At 32.5% G+C, this 18085-nt stretch overlaps 1 protein-coding gene and 1 pseudogene across 3 annotated transcripts in view; both read right to left on the bottom strand.

The window, feature by feature from the left end:
• Positions 1 to 18085, bottom strand: part of LOC143245069 (very long chain fatty acid elongase 7-like) — a 75948-nt gene that overhangs the window by 24750 nt on the left and 33113 nt on the right. For both annotated transcript variants that reach the window (XM_076490887.1, XM_076490888.1), the window contains exon 3: positions 8660 to 8850. In XM_076490887.1, the coding sequence (XP_076347002.1) occupies positions 8660 to 8850 (191 nt within the window). The remainder of the gene's footprint in view (positions 1 to 8659; positions 8851 to 18085) is intronic.
• LOC143236940 (very long chain fatty acid elongase 1-like) overlaps positions 11511 to 18085 on the bottom strand; it is a 20030-nt pseudogene continuing 13455 nt past the window's right edge. The window contains exons 7-9 of the transcript XR_013019815.1: positions 14971 to 15076; positions 12695 to 12831; positions 11511 to 11980 (exon numbers count right to left, since the gene is read on the bottom strand). The product of XR_013019815.1 is annotated as a very long chain fatty acid elongase 1-like (transcript). The remainder of the gene's footprint in view (positions 11981 to 12694; positions 12832 to 14970; positions 15077 to 18085) is intronic.

Below are 18085 nucleotides of genomic sequence, written 5' to 3'. Positions count from 1 at the left end.
CATTCGCTCTTCGATCTTACATTGTTTTCATTTATTATTCGCTACTTAAATTTAACTTCAAGAAGTGTAAAATATGGAAACTAAAATAGGATAGTCAATTTAAAGTTTAATGTAGTTTTTATTAACAAAGATGAAAAAAGCAAAAGGCTTCACAATAAACTCGTGTTTATTCTAAAATTAATTGCTAGTTAAATCAAATATTAAAGTATACATTTTGTTAGATATTGTAAAAGGTTATTCTTCTGTCTGGGAGAATTTTTATCAATAAGGTTGATAAAACTATGGATTTCTTCAACAAAGTGAAACTTCCTGAAATTTGTTTGTTTTGAATTTTGCGCAAAGCTATACGAGGACTACCTGCGCTAGCCGTCCCTAATTTAGCAGTGTGAGATTAGAGGGAAGGCAGCTAATCATCACCACCCACCGCCAACTCTTGAGCTAATCTTTTACCAACGAATAGTGGGATTTACCGTCATATTTTCACGCCCTTACGGCTAAAAGGGCGAGCATGTTTGGTGCGACCGTGATTAAAGTGTTTGTCTCCGATTGTTTAGTTTTAAGAGTGAGGATTTATAAGGTAATAATTTGATGTTCGATCCCCATGACAGACATAGTTCACATCATTTATTGCTCATCTGAGCGTCAAAAGAAACCTTAAATGTTCATTGTTTGGAGAAGAAAAAATAGGATTATAGATGAATATTTTATTGTATACCTTGTCTATTTAAATCGAGGTGCGTGATCTGTTTGTGAGTTTGTATATTTTATAACTATTTCACATATAGTTAAAAATTTTGTTTACGTACTGAAACCTTTTCAGATACATTTTTACAAATATAAACTTAGATGACATAATATTCGGATGAGATTTTTTCCAGCTTTTGTTAAAATACCATTATTATTTATCTTATAATTTAATTTTATTATCACTGTGGCAAAGCGGTATGCCAGCGGGCTTACATCGCAAGAAACTGGGTTTCGATACCCGTGGTGGACAGAACACGGATAGCCTAGTGTGTAGCTTTGTGCTTGACTTCAAATGAACAAATATCACTGACGTTAGTAATCCATACTAGTGTAGAATGTCACTTGTATTACTTATTGATTTTCTCATTTAAATTTAATTTCATATTTATTCTTTTTTAAACCACTGTATATAAATCACCTGGAGATGTTAGTTCAACCAAGTGAAACACAGTGTATTCACACAACTGTTATTTTCAACAGAATTTATATCATTTAGGTTGTACTCTAAAATTTGCTCGCGATTCCCATTCTAAGCTATTCAGTCGAATTAAGAACATTTTAAAAAGATTGGAGTTTGTGAAAAAAAAAAGTCTACGAATAATAGTAAAATGCCACAACAATGACGAAAATTGATAAAGGATACTCATATATTACTTTAATTAAGAGATCTTAACCAGAATATAATAAATAGAGAGATAGGCCTAATTTCCGGTAGACTGTGAAGCAAGAAATGAATAACCAGACAATCAAATGTCCATTTGCTTTCAATTAGCCCAAAGTTTAACTTTAGGAGCCTCCACTATTTCTGTATGTAGACATAATTGTAATATAGTTTTTATTGTAATCACTGGTATTCAACAGTTAAGTATGTAGTATTGCAACAATAGGGGATGGGGATAAAAGATTTGTTTACGAGAGAATAAAAGTAATACAGACAGCGAAGAAAGACTCGAGACCAAGTGTAGAACAATAACCTTTATTTCTTTCATATACAATCAAGACATACTCATGTCTTTATCGAGATATTTATTGTAACACTGGTCATCTTCTGTATTATAGTCATCGAAACTTCTAATGACTACTGGAGTATACTAAGAATACATCTATACTCCAGAAAAGGCAATAGAATTGTGTGTATGCCATACTTTTAAATTACACCAAAATTATAGTGTGGTGTGATGTCATTAAATATTACCTATGTGAATGACAATTCTCAGTTTGGTGTGATGTCATTAAATATTACCTATGTGAATGACAATTCTCAGTGTGGTGTGATGTCATTAAATATTACCTATGTGAATGACAATTCTCAGTGTGGTGTGATGTCATTAAATATTACCTATGTGAATGACAATTCTCAGTGTGGTGTGATGTCATTAAATATTACCTATGTGAATGACAATTCTCAGTGTGGTGTGATGTCATTAAATATTACCTATGTGAATGACAATTCTCAGTGTGGTGTGATGTCATTAAATATTACCTATGTGAATGACAATTCTCAGTGTGGTGTGATGTCATTAAATATTACCTATGTGAATGACAATTCTCATTATGCATAATTAAAAAGTGTTTAATTTAATTTTTAAATTACAACAAAGTGTGTATCATAGTGTGTTATGATATTATTATAGATTACTAATGTCAGTAATAATTCTTATTATCCACAATTTAAAAGTGTTTAATTTCCAGCTTCTACTATTTTGTACATTCCATTATAGCCCGGCATGGCCAAGCGTGCTAAGGCGTGCGACTAGTAATCTGAGAGTCAGTGTTTTACAAGTATTATTTATATATATTCATGTAATACAGGGTTTTACAAGTATTATTTATATATATTCGTGTACTCCGAAGTCCCTCCTAGTTATTAAATACTAAAATAATGCTGAGAATAAACGTATTGCAGCTGGACTTTCCCACAGTCAATTTTGGGGAACCTAACAATACAGGCAAATGAGAATGGTGCTAGGAAATACAACGTTTCAAAGGAAAGAGTCTTTGAAAATTCATAGAAGCTCTCAAGGTAGCAACAACTCCGAAACCATGCATGCACACTACGAGCTAATTCGGAATGGTCCTAATTTCAGGAAGGTGTAGAATTGAAATACAAAGAGAAGTCTCCACCGCTGCTCCAGCAAAAACAATGTTGTATGGCTGAGCATTTTTCCGAACATGGGTGGCAAGTAACTAAACAATAACTTGAAACTAATGAAGTCCAAAGTTCACAGGATTCCAGCCACATCTTAAAATCAATGGCTAGTTTTATAAGGAAAAATTGAATGAAAACATTAGTATCATAGCAACTCCATTTGATCATTGACCTGCCAAATCCTCTGGTGTTCTTCAATAGATTTGTGTACCTTTTGTAGCCTTAGAAGTAGACTTGGAAGCCTACAAACCCTTATAGTAGAGAGTATTCAGAACGTTTGACAAGCTTATATTTGTTCATTTCACGAAAAAGCTTGTTAAAATGAAAACTACTGAATTAGGCCACCAAGCAGACTGAATATATATATACCACAAACAATATAATAATTATTTCCATGGGAAGAATGGAACTTGGAACATAATTCTTACAAACATGATGAATATTCAGTGTTACCGCATCAAGTCTAACTTTGAGAAATGAAACTACATCGAATTTATTATGTTTATTAATGGGATGGAAAGCATTAGTACAGAGAATGTTTCGTACTTATTAGTGCAGTGTAAAGAATAAGTGAGGAGAATGTTTCGCTTTCAAAAGTACGATGGAAATACACAGAAAATCGTGTATTTTCTTACATTTTGTAGAATGTTTCGACACTGACTATTACCTTTTCTTGTGAAGTGCATTAAAAGCGTAAGTACAAAGAACATACGCCCTCTAGTGGCTCAACGTTATACTTGAGAGCTTATAACACTGAAATTCTGGGCTTGATCCTTGTGGTGGACGAAGCACTAATAATCTATTGTATAACATCGTATTGGGAAACAAGTAAAAAATCTACAATTGAACTACAGAATGGTACATGTCTGGAGATGAAATACCATAAAAGTTTTATATTTACTGTTATAAGGGAAACAATAACTACTTGTAATGTTGACTAGAATTCTCAAAATACTGTTAAGATCTATTGCACGTGACTGTGACAAAAATAGTATAATAATGTCACCGAAAAATTAAGAAATTTCAGAAAAACATGACTATAGCGTATTTATAGGTAGACTGACAATTAATTTATTGAAACAGGTGGCGCTAAGTTTGATTAATTGTTAATATTAATTATTCTTATTGTACATTAGTTGCAAGTTATAACTTTATGCAGTACTAGATAAAGGGTATATTTTTTTATCTATATAATTTATTGCGTATTTTTATTTATATATTGTTGTTTGAAAAGGATTTTAATAATGAAAATAATCTTGGATTTAAAAATAATTATAATATGCTCTGTGTATTCGCCAAATCTACTCAAGAATTATCTTGAAATATAGCCTAGAGGTAAGGCAACTATTCAACAGCACCCACAATTAACTCCTGTGCTACTCTAACCAAATAGTGGAATTTGTCCCTCAAATTTAGAAAGCACCCATGGATCCAAACTGTCCGATTGTGAGGCAAAAAGATGTGAAAGAAGGATCCCGAGAATTATAGTCTACCATGTTACCATTAGACCACGCCCGTCCCATAAATAACATTCAACAAATCTAAACATAACAATATGCAGCCTGTTTTTTTCCTTAGAATTTACTAATACTTTATCTGATCTCACACATCTTTCTAAAGTAGTGCAAAGTTAAAGCACTTAAGTGATCCCGTGCAATACCTTAAGTTTTGAACTTTTTCTTAGAACTATGCTTAAGCCAAGCATGTATAATTTTGGAAAATAATTTTAATATTTAACTCCTGAAAGTTATCGGGGGTTCTTCAAAATATTATATATATATATATATATATATACCACATCTGAAGCGGCATGAATAGATTGATAGATTTGTTTTAAACAAAATGCTTTACAAAGCGACACCAATTTAATGATAAAATCGTGGTTAAATGGTCAGGTCGCTTGACTCGCAATCTGAGAGTCGCGGATTCGAATCTACCTCTCACCAAACATGCTTGCTTTTTAGCTGTGGGGTCATTATGATGTTGTAGTCAATCCCACTATTCCCTGGAAAAAGAGTAGCTCATTAGTTGACGATGTGTGGTGATGACTACCTGTCTTTCCTTTAGTGTTACACTGCTAAATTAGGGACAACTAGCGCAGATAGCCTCGTGTAGCTTTGCGCGAAATTCAAAAACAAATATACCTTCCTAGATCATCTTCAGGTTCACAAAGAGAGAGTTTGCAACTGACCATTGCCGAGCACATATCTTAGAGACGAGAGTATAAACGGGTACGGGATTGTAGGGGGCGTTGCATTGGATGTTAGGTTACTAATTAGAACAGAAAAAAAGATGTTTCTTTATATTGGTTTAATTTTTGTTCCAGTTGTTGCATAATTCTTTGGTTTTACGTTTGTTTATATTTGTTTCCATATTTAGTATCTGGGTGGTTTCTATGGTTGCGTTGTGTTTATTTGATTTGCAGTGTTCAACAACGCGTGAAGGTTAAATATATATGTAAAAACGGCTCGTTTGGGTTGAGAAAATTTTTTACGTAGAGGAGAGAAGATGTTGTTTTGTGGTATTTTAAACTAGTTTCCATTTTTCTGCTTGTTGGTGTTGTGTTTACATAGTATAGACTTTAGTTTTGTACCTTGTGTTTAAATAAATTTGATGTTTACTGGAATGTTGTATTTTTTTCCTGATGTCGGGAACATATGATATGCAGCAGTGTGAGGTTTTGTAGTTTGTTGTATCTTGGGGTTTATTATTGTTTATTTGTTGTTGGTCTAGGTGTATGCGTATAATATTTTCCAAGGGTTTTAGAGAAATTTGTTGATGTTCATGAAGTGTTGTTTTATTTTGTTAATTTCATTGTTAATTTTATCACATGAACCTAGTTTTGTGGCTGTGTTTATTTGGTTTCTTAATATGTTGGGTTTATGTTTTGTTTCATGTGCTGAGTCCCAGGGAGTGTATAATCCAGTATGGGTGACTTTTCTGAATATTTCTCTTTTGAATTGTGTATCGGTTCTAGTGAACTTGAGATTTGTTTTGTTTCTTGTTTTGAATTTCGCACAAAGCTATTCGAGAGCTATCTGCGCTAAACGTTCTTAACTTAGCAGTGTAAGACTAGAGGAAAGGCAGCTAGTCATCACAACCCACCGCCAACTCTTGGGCTACTATTTTACTAACGAATAGTGGGATTGAGTGTAACATTCTAACGACCACACGGCTAAAAGGGAAGCATGTTTGGTGTGACGGGGATTCGAACCCGCAACCCTCAAATTACGAGTCGAGTACATTATCTTCTTAAAAGCTATCAGGTAACCTTTCAGAGTATTTACATTTTGTCTTGTGCGTCATTTGATGATGTAGCCAAACTGCTCCTGCATTATTCAACAATGCAAATAGAAGTTAGGAGATTAACATAAGACATTAATGTTTTTCTTTAGGATTCATAAATTTGGCCTTTTTGCGATATTCTTTTTATTATCTTCCGGAAGCTAATATTGTTTCAAATTCACTAACACGACAACCATTTCTAGTCTTCAAAGTTTCAAGAATTATGAACTAAACTATGGAGACGGCTGAGGGGATACACTATATGACCGCTGAATATTTCAATCTCCTATATTCAATTATAAATTAGATATACGTTGTATTTATAAGGAATAATTTGTATTTTCGACTCGTGTGGTATTAACAGCTTGCTGGCTTAATTTTGGGAAGAGGCTACTCACGTTAGACAAATATTTATAGGGCTTACATGTTATCGGAATACACTCACTGAATCAAACATTTTACGTTTGCTTCTCAGTTTCTCTTCATTAAAAGTTATTAATTAGAATTTTTTAGTTAACACAAAGAAAGGAGGTTATCACTTGCTGGTAATTAATAACTTTCGTTTACTTGCCTCTAGAAAATTACAAGGTAAAATTTTTCGTTAATAATTATTTTTTGCTACGGCTTTAATTGAAAAATCTGTTCTTGTGTCAAGTGAAACATCTTGGCAGTTATCTGTTAATATCCTGTCGCGTTTTGTATTGGATCGCTGGTTAGAGAAACCGTGGCGTTTGATTAAGTTGCATATTTTCATTAAAGGCTCTGTGAGACGTTAATTTTTTTTCATTTAGTACTGTAATACTTATTAGTAGGGAAAATGGCAGCCATAAAATATCCTGTTTAAAACTACCTTTAAAATGTCTGAATATCAACAATGACTATTTAACAATATAAGCTGAGCAAAACTAAAACTTAGTGTACTTATAAAGCTGTCTAAATCGTTATATTCGTGTTTATTGAGATGATCACAATTTCACTATTTCAATGAATTTTAATTGAAGTAAGTGGCTTTCCAAGCAAGAGACAGTAAAAATAATAAACATTATATCTCTCTCTATTTTTTTCACAGAACTCTTCAGTGTAGGATTTTAATGATACCTTTCTCGTACTGTAAATTCATGTAATTTACTTTATTTCTATATGTGAGACTGGCGAATGGAGGTTAGGGTTGATAGACGATGTATAACCACGGCAATGTCAGTTCTGGACATTATATCCCTCATTATAGCCTGTTCGCTGGGATACTTTCAATTGGTGCAGCGTTTTTTTAAATTTTCGTTTCGGCTTGTTATTGGTTATAACAAACTAACAGAGGTTGGGAATTGCTCTTTTAAAGCAGTCCTTCCTTTAGATTCAGTTTGATTTTACGTAACTCTTTGTATTAATATTCTGTTTATATATATATTAATATAGTTTACACCGCTGATTACTCTATGTCATTTATTTGTTAACATTTGTAAAATTACTTATTGGCACTACAATGTATTTTAACGGAATAACTTAAGTTAAATTAAGCTTTTAGATCCAGTTAGTTATTATTACAGCTTGACATGTCAATAATTAGACCATCCAGTTGATGAATTTGTGAATTTTAATCTCAGAAATGCTGATGAAAACAGAGTTTCTCAGAGTAAAATGTGCTGTATTATATATTTATTGCTATTTTCAATAACACTGATCGTAAGACTATTTAAAACATCAAGCTCACTTCTAGTTTTTCTCTTAGTAAATAACTTGCTCTGAGTCTGACTGAAAGTCTAATATTAAACACAAATTTTCAGATATATATGGACTAATTTAAGCTGCTTGCATGTATACATATGTATATAATTTTGCAACAATTACTAATATTCATAACTTAATTTCTCTTTTGCACTTAGGTGTATAGAAGACATTTAAACCCCAGAAAAAATACTCGGCTATTTTCAGGAGACGATATCACCAGCCCAGTCTTACTAACTGCATAGAAGAAAAGAAGTTATTTTATACGTTATTATATACAAATAGAAAAAATATGTATATAGTATGCATTGTTGTAAACGAAATTGCAAGAATTTAAATGCGAAAAGCAGATGGTGTCGAAAATGCTCGATTTTGTCCACTTGACATTCCATATAATGAGCTGAAAATGAAAGCAAAAATTAAAGACATATGAAAATCAAACACACCATCTATTAGAGCAAAAAATTATCTACCAAATGACATGAAATATTTTGCGAAAGCGTTTCATTTATGAATATTTTTTTTAACTTGAAAAAACGCTCACGAATTATTCCTCAACCCAATATTAAAAACCCTTATTTCTTCCAATGTTTCCACAAGACACCGTGACTATACAAAATTATATATTCCCTGGGCCGTATACTGATTTACTTGTTCTTATGTTTAAGTTTTTGATTAAATTATGTGATTTACCCGTTTTATTTTGTGCCATCTTGTTAATCGTGTAACTTATGAGAGGGAGGAAAAACATCTTACGTAGAAGAAAAAGAAAGCGCTAAGAACAACTTGGGCTATATTGTAGAATATGATGATTTTTTTTATCTCAAAGGGTTTTCTATTTTTCATCCATGCAGGACCCAGCACTTTAACGAAGTAAGCGTAGAAAGCGATCAGTGTCAGTATTGGGAAAGGTGATCCTAAAAGCGGCCATTCGCTGGTTCGAGGATCTGGAAATCAGAAAAGAAACAGTTTAGGTTTGTGTAATTTAATTCAGTTTGGTGACAAAAAGTTAAAGAATTAATATACATATATACATTTAAAAAAAAAACATTTTAAAATTTTAAACATTTAGGTTTATAATGCCAAAATAGAAGTAAATAAAGTGACATATTTCTGGGAAGCGAAAAACAAATGTTTTCAACGTCGACTAAATCATCGGTATCATTAGAGAAGGATAACGTGTTTTAAACGTTGCTGTTATCACAGGGTAAAGCGCTGTATTCGCCCACTCAATAAAGGAATATCAATGTTGCACTTGAGAAGTGAGATAAAATGTCCATGTTCAATGCTCGCATATATTTCATATTTGTTAAATAATCAACTCACAGGTTACTTTTGTTGAGGCTTAGCATCTGAATAAATAGAAAATTAGAAAAACGTATTTCATATATTATATAGCCTGGCATCGCCAAAAGGTTAGGGGCCCTCGACACGCAATCTGTGGGTCGTGGGTTAAAATCCCATAACACTGCGCATGCTGGCCTTTTAAGCCAGTAGAGATAACTTTCGTACAGCTTTCCGCAAAATCCAAAGAAACATTAACTAATTATCTGTATTTTAAAATTTCGTTTGATAAGTTACTATTTACATGGATATTTGAATTACTTTTAACAAGTGTTTGTTTTATGGATTGTTAGGTTAGACTTGGCAAGTAGCTATTTTTATAGATTTTTGAATTACACTTGACAGTTGACTATTATACGGATTATTATATTACCCTTGACAAGTGATTCTTTGTACAAGTTGTTAGACTGTTCTTAATATATCATTTTACATGTCGTATTTTAAAACATAATGAATCATTGTTATATAAACTGCTAGCTTATGGTGAAGTTGCAATGGTGTTTCATTTTATTTTAAGTTAGTTCACTGTTTGAAAGAAATGTTTACCATAATTAAACTGAGTTTGATACGTTCACGTTTACTAACTTATACCATGATACTATAAATTAATTGTTGAGAGTTAAACATCCTTTTATTAATACATATTCAATTTTATCAGTGCATTCCAGTTGACAATAGGGAGCAGATCTTTTTCAGAGTGAGCACGAGCCCACTCCCAATGCCTTCTTTAATTTCGACACAATGTATTCTTTCATATACATGCATTTATGACCTTTGACACAGTGGTCACGACTCTGAACGCATACGTTAAGGCTAATTTTATATTTGGAAAGGTGCATTATTTCGAAATACAAAAGCAAACCGAAAAAGAAATATAACAACTGGTGCACCTATTCCTGATGTAGTTCGTGTAGGTCAGGCTCGTGCGCTTTTTGTTGTTTGTTTTGTTTCCATCTAGAATCTTTTTCTTTAACTTCTAACTTCCTTCTTCCTTGTTTCAATAAATCATTGACAGGTCACACTCCTTGAGTTGTTTGAGACATTTAACAAAAATACTTCTTAACAAGTACTGAGATAAGAACAGGTAAAAGTTTGTGATTAGGACCAAAGATCAGCATTTTCTATGTGTTAGTTACCGACATTTCGTTGCGATTTAAAAATGTGTTTTTAGGATTATTTGTTTGTTTCAGAATTTTCACGTAAAGCTACACAACAGTCATTTACGAAAATTCCGTCTCTCGTTTTGAATTTATAAGAACAGAGGGTCAACAACTTTCGAAGGCAGTTCTTTGGCTACCTTTACATGCGTGAATCAAAGCAATCACAATTTCGACTATCTATTGTTTCCTTTGGACGAGTATTTTTGTTATATACATGAAACTTTTGTCTACTTTCTCCTGTTTTTAACCCGAAACCTAAATTTGAAATTCTTGAAGGGAACAGTAATAAGCAGTTTGATCTGATGACCACTTAATGTAACAAAGGCTTACTTTATTTACTTAAACTAGTTTTGAATTTCATGAAATTTCTTTATTTCACATGAAATATCATTCAGAGTCATATAGCACGCATTTAGTTCGCTCTAGCATTATTCACGAACTTTTCAGAAACGTTTCAACCCTAAGATTCATCAAATGTAAACCCTCTTGTGTGTTGTGAAATGTGGAGTGAACTATTAGCAGAGTTTTAAGAAGTGTTTCCTTGCTGAGTATTGTGGGTTAAGCAATATGGAAATGTAATAACGTGGAGAAAAACGTACAAAACATTTTGACGTTAGTATTGTAAAGAACTAAATACATGGATGAAAAATATACTTTCCTTTCTTCGTAAAGCACAAAAAAACGATGATTTTTTGCTGTACCCATCGTAACACTCGAACTCTGAATTATAGTTATATAAGCCCTGGAACTTATAACTGAACCACTGAGAGGCGGAAATGAAGAATCAAATATTTAGTAAAAACTTGAACAAGACTCACAACAAATTTAAATTATATTTACATTTGTACAAAATATTCAGTATAATTTCAAAGCACAACATTTATTAAATCTCGACAACTTTTAACTGCTTTTACTAACATTCATGTTGCTTTTTGTTGGCAGGAAGCTACATAATAGACTATTATTTGAGTTTTATCACCTGCGAAGAATCGAAGCCCAGTTTTTAGTACGTAAACTTACAGCTGACATTATTCTTGTTATTCTTATTTATTCCAAAAATAAAATTGTTGGGTAAGTTGGTACACTAATGTGTTTATAGAAAGAGAACAATGGAACCCACGAAAGAAAGTTCAAACAGTTTATTTAAAAAACACATCAGTAAAATCAAACAGCTAGTTCAAGGGTGGAGATTTTACTAAATGTTATTTCTTGGTACGATTCACGCGTTTCGATTAAAAGTTCGTAGCAATGTAAAGTCAATAATGAACAAGATTGTCTGGCATGGGCAATTGGTTTGGGTGCTAGACTCGTAATCTGCGGGTTCGAATCCCCGATCACACCAAACGTGCTCGTCATTTTGGTCCTATTTTGGTTGTCATGATTCTAATTTTTCTTCTTTAAGACACAGTGATCATGATCTTCCCTTTTGACATAACTGTCGATGTAAAAGTTGAAAAACGTCACAAAGAAGAAGATGGTGTGGAACAAGAATAGTGAATGCAAAACCAAGATGGAAATCACATCCAGAAAATAATGGGAGGACGGCGTGAAGTCCAATGAGCACAAATTGAACCTGTGGAAGATATAAGGTATAAATCATGGACATTCGTCTCTTCAAGACGAACCAACTAATACCATTATTATTACTACTTACGTTACAAAGTAACATACGAAACCATGCTATAAGAAGTGTGAACAAAATTCCACGAATTAACAACACTATAAATTACAACGATAAAGCGATATTTAGTGAAACAACTAGAGAAACAACTTCTCCACTAAATACAATATTTCCATTACAATTTTACTTTAAAATTGATTAAAATTTACATTGAAATTTAATAATAACAATTTAAAAATATTTACAATGTTGTTGAAGAATATGATGTTTGCTTTGATGTCACTCAAACCTAACTACAATGATCCAACATCAATTCTTTGTTGTTGAGCACAAAGATACAAAATGGACCACCTGTGTTCATCCAATCAAATGTATCAACACTCGCGTTTTTGCGTTATAATTCCTCAGACATAAAACTCAATGTTAAATTTGAAATTATCATATATCATTCTTATTACATGATTCAGAAAATCGTATCATGGTTCAGTTTTATTATATATCTCAAAAACTTACATTATTTCTAAAAATAAATAAATAAATATTATATTAGTGCTTTTTAGACAAACATAAATATGTTTTAAAAATTTTAATATTCATTCGGCTTAAGGATACAATTTGATAAAACAACAAAAATAGATATTTTGCCATTGCCAAGACATGTTTTACCATTTCTATAATGGTAATAAACTTCTTCCACCATAAATTCGGTTTCGTTTGAGGTCTCAGAGCGGCCAGACAGTAGTAAGCATACATTATCATATGAACGAAGGAGTTTACAAATGGAAAAAAGACGTTTTGTCCACCTGGAAAACAAGAGTAGTTCACAGGTATTATTTAGGTTCCCGATTTCTTCTTTCTAAAGATTTTTTCTATTATAGAAGACGTAATGATCTCTACTAAAGCATTCTGATTATAGAAATGTTTTCGCAGTTTGAGTGAGCGTTACATTCGATCACTTAATATACAGTAACTATCATACTGGGTTGTTAACTACCACTAAATATTCAGAAAATTTTATCCCACCGGTTTTTCTCGTTAACTATTAACTATCATTATGTATCCTGTAGATCTTTTTCTCTTACCCTAAATTTTCATACTACTTACCATTGGTACCCTCACACTATTCTCTCAGCTGATTAGTTATATCTATTACTGTTAATTCTAATAATTAGGTGGTATGCAATCCTCTCTTACGTGACTAGTTATATTTCCTTTAATTAATTTGTTAAGGCGTTCTTCAGTTTATTCCCCAGGTTATTAGTTAAATTTCCTTTTGTTAAAGATAACTAGATATTCCCCTGCAGTTCCTCTCCACATTGATTAGTTATCTTACCCTTTTCAAAATAATTTCTATCTTCAAAAAAATATGATTTCGACATATAGTTCAACAACAAACAATATATGAGAGTAAAGTAGATTCTACGAATTCCATCACATCAGGGTCTAGATGTTTTAAAAATTAACAATAATTGGCTTGAGATGCTCTGCCACAAAATGCTCGAAGTGGCACGAGGTAAATCTCATGCAATCTCATCTACTTTGGGAGCAAATAAACACACAATGAAAACAGAATGTTCGCGACATTAATCCAGTTTCTAAAAAAAGTTCCTCAACTGAGGTATTCAAGGATGTTACTGTCCCCATTCGCCCTCCCTCGCAACGATTTTCGTTTGTTACATTTGTGAGATATTTAAATTTCGTCTGCTGGATTTTGTCTTACGTTGTTCAGCGAATTTGAAGGCTTGTTGTAATTCAGAGAAATGCAAAAAAACAGAAACACGTCCGGAGGGTCCAGGGTAAACAAAAAACACATATCAATAAGCACTGGACTGTTGAAGATTATTAATTCTGCGCTACACACCGCTTAGACTTAATACACACCTATGTTGTTTACAGATATGTTTATCGATGTACGGAGAGTCAATTATGTATGTATGTTTGTTTTTGAATTTTGCGCAAAGCTACACGAGTACTATCTACGCTAGTCGTCCCTAATTCAGCAGTGTAAGATTAGAGGGAAGGCAGCTAGTCATCACCATCCACCGTCAACTCTTGGGCGACTCTGTAACCAACGAATAGTGGGACTGATCGTCGTATTATAAGGTTCTCATAGAAGAAAGGCCGAGCATGTTTGGTGTGACGGAAATTCGAACCCGCAACCCTCAGATTACGAGTCGAGTACTTTAACCATTTGGCCATGCCGGACCTGTTATATATGTGTTTCGGCGTATTGTTTGTTTACTTAGAGTTCTAATAGCAGATCAGATTAAAGCGTTCCAAAAATATTCACATTAGACGTGGCTCTAAAAACTCGAAATGGCCGCAAAGTTCAAAGAAATATTAGTACAAAGTAAGGCATCATGAGTGGCTCATTATCCTTTATTTACTGTAAGGTACTCCGTAAAATTATTTGAATCAACTGTAATACATTATTAATTTAAAATTTCACTAAATCGAATATTTCCACTTCTGAATAATATTACTACAAGTGTCAAATAAGGTCAAAAGAAACGAGGACGTAATTAATACGCTTAACTATAAAATTATATTTTATCAAAGAAGATCCAAGAAATATTCACATAAGTATTTTGATGAATTAATGGTTCATTTTTCTAGGTTTATTTTTTTGACTGAATAAACCACCCACAGAACGATGAAGGCTTAAGGACCTACACACGTGACTATAATAAAACGTGTATTGAAATATCAGTCATTGGATAAGAATAATATTACTATTACTAGGAAATTATCCCAGTTCTTTTTTTCTTCTTTTGAAGGACTTGGATAAAAATTTAGATCCACATCTAATGCACAGCTAGGAGCAGACACATAATTTCTTGCGACTGAAATTTAACTCAAAACATTAATTTATAAATTTTCTCTAGAATGTTTAAGAAACACAAATGCTGCTGTTACTTAAGAAGAAACAAAAAGTTACTTACCTGCACCAAATTTCATACCAATCCAAACACCCCATGCAATTAAGGAATGGTGAGCCACGTGTAGTACTGAAATGTGGGTAAACTTCTTCCTCAACAGGAAGAAAATCTGGAAGAAAAATTAGAAACAAGAACAATGATCTGCTGAAATTGCACAACTTTAATGATAAAAGAAAAGACTGGGAGGTGGACTTCAGATACGTAACATGGTTCGAATCTGGTACAGAATTGCCGTGTTGAAACAATTTATACCACGAACAACGAGAATGCTAATAGAAATTAGGAAATTAATATTTTTCTTTAGGATTCATAACTTTGGCCTCTTTGCGATATTCTTTTTATTATCTTCCGGAAGCTAATATTGTTTGAAATTGATTTAACATGACGATCGTTTCTAGACTTCAAAATTTATGAACTAAACTATGGAGACGGCTAAGTGAATAAACTACATGACCGCTGAATAATTCAATCCTTTATATTTGATTATAAATTAGATATACGTTGTATTTCGAAGAATAATTTGTATTTTCGACTCGTGTGGTATTAACAGCTTGCTTGCTTAATTTTGAGAAGAGGCTACTCACGTTAGACAAATATTTATAGGGCTTACATGTTATCGGAATACACTCACTGAATTGACCGTCCCATTATAAAGCCCCCACAGCTGACAGGGCGAGCATGTTTGGCGAGAAGGGGATGCGAACCCGCGACCCTCAGATTACGAGTCGCACGCCTTAACACGCTTGGCCATGCAGTATTAATAGTCTCTTGGTATATATATTAATATAGTTTACACCGCTGGTAACTCTATGTCATTTATTTGTTAACATTTGTAAAATTACTTATTGGCACTACAATGTCTTTTAACAGAATTAAGTTAAGCTGTTAGATCCAGTTACAAATCATTTCAGCTTGGCATGTGAATAATGAGGTCGTCCAGTTGATGAATATGTGTATTTTAATCTTACAAATGTTGGTGAAAACCAAGTTCTGCTAACACTAACTGTGTATACCCAAAGTATAAAATCATATTTAGATAACGTAAGAATTTACGACCGCGCAACGGTGATAGGTGTATGTTATAATGTACTCTCAATAAACTAACTTGGCACATAAAACAACGTTGTTAGGCTAAAGAAAAACGTCCTTCTTTGATTAATATATCACAAAACGTTATTTCAAAGCATACATTATGTTTACAACGTTGGTTTACTAATATTACCTTACAAAATAATGTCATTTTTTAAATTGTCAGAAAGCCCTGGAGCAAGCGAAATGATACCAAAAAAAAAAACAACCTTTTACAAACTAAGAAACGCCTCTACGTTCTTGGCCCTATTTCTCAACTTTATTGCTAAAACCAATTGCCCTATTTCTTTCCCCCTCCTCTTTACCTGGAGCCACATGTGGCTGACCTAAAACCAAAACCTTGTTTGTTAAACTGGATGGAACAAAAAGATGATTAAAGTTAAACCATAATAAAACAATGTACCTGTTAGCTTTATTTTATAAAAATGAGTTTAATTTTACTTGTTTGTGAAAATACCATTTTCAAATTTTGGAAGAAGCTATTTTAAAAATGTTTTTGTCAAACTGTTTAAAATTTAAATTTTGGAACACTCTCTTTTTATCGTTTCAAAGAATTACTATTTGACACATAACTTTACAATTTGTTTATATTGATCTTATGATTTATTTTAAATGCATTTGAAAAAAAACTTCCGTTTCTTTCTACACCAGTAATTTGAATATATGTATGACTTTTTTTCCCCAGTTCTCACACATGAATTGTTTCATTCTTTACCATTTTAACTTTCCAAAAGTGAATGAATCACTATCGATATAAATGTACTTTTTGAATGTTTGAAATAAGCAAAATGAAGATAAGGGTATGTGTTTTTATATCATCCATCTGCGCATAAACAACAAAATGCAGAGTGTTGTGCTGTAGCAAAGCTCTTGATGTAGGTACGGTTGAACAGGGTTCGAATCTATTTGAGCGTCACATAACATTCCCACCATTTTAAGCCGTGAGCCGTTTCAAAAGTTAAGAGTAAATCCCCAAATGTGGATGATGGGGTGGTGGGGTATTTATTAGTATCTGTGTGTTTTTCTATCGAACTCCTGGTTTTAGCGTTGTAAATCAGTAGACTTACCGCTGTACCAGCGGGTATTTATTAGTGATTGACTGCCTTCCTTCTAGTTGTTAGTTCTACGCTATAAGTACTGTTAGTTTTCTCACAGGTACAGAGTACAAATACATAAAAAGCTGTTAAAGTACGATTTCATAACAACAAATACCAAAGTTAACCTTGACGCTTCTTGGTCACGTCAAAATATTATGATCTAACTGAAATATTGTATGTTAAGGATGAATTATAATTTATTTTAGTAATAGATTTATTTTTAAGAAAACGTAATTTATTAATAAAACAAAACCCGAACTTTATAAATCAAAGCATCTATAACGTTCGCGCTTTTCTTTATAATTAACTTTTATTTGATACTTGTTTTAACCGTCAGAAAAAATTTCAGTATTTTTTCAAAAGAAAATAAGAATATTGTGATGTTACTAATATTTTATCACGATAATCTTTACCTCGGCTTTATATTATGGATACGCAACATATACCTCTTTTTAAGCGAATTAAAAAGTGAACTCTGGTTTATTATCTCTTGTAGTCAACCTCACGTTCACATAACATACTCTTTGTTCGTGACCTAAAATTGTTAGTTTTCCATTCAAATGGAGTTTTATAATAATATGTAATTAAATAAACTGCTGATATGCGACTAAAGATATAAATAATATTAATAACAATGTATGTGTACATATATCACTCTTCTTTAAATGTTTACAAGTAACCGAGTGTTAACAAATTATTCAACATTACAAGACTGGTAATAGAGCTCACAAACCCATTTCCCATGAATGAGCTTTCTTACTGAACGTTGTCAACACACAATTCATTTAATTTTATGGAGTATTCAACAAACTTATTTCTACTGATTGCGGTTTGAAGAGGTTTAAACAGTGTCACGTTCTTTCAAACTTCAGTTTTCTCACAATATTTTACTTTACTCATAACTTCCTGTAGCCAACTCTATGTGTTTTTTA

The sequence above is a fragment of the Tachypleus tridentatus genome, chromosome 2 (genome assembly GCF_004210375.1).
Source record: "Tachypleus tridentatus isolate NWPU-2018 chromosome 2, ASM421037v1, whole genome shotgun sequence".
Taxonomy (NCBI): domain Eukaryota; kingdom Metazoa; phylum Arthropoda; class Merostomata; order Xiphosura; family Limulidae; genus Tachypleus; species Tachypleus tridentatus.
The sequence above is the reverse complement of the archived record's forward strand: the minus strand, read 5'-3'. Positions and strand labels throughout refer to the sequence as shown.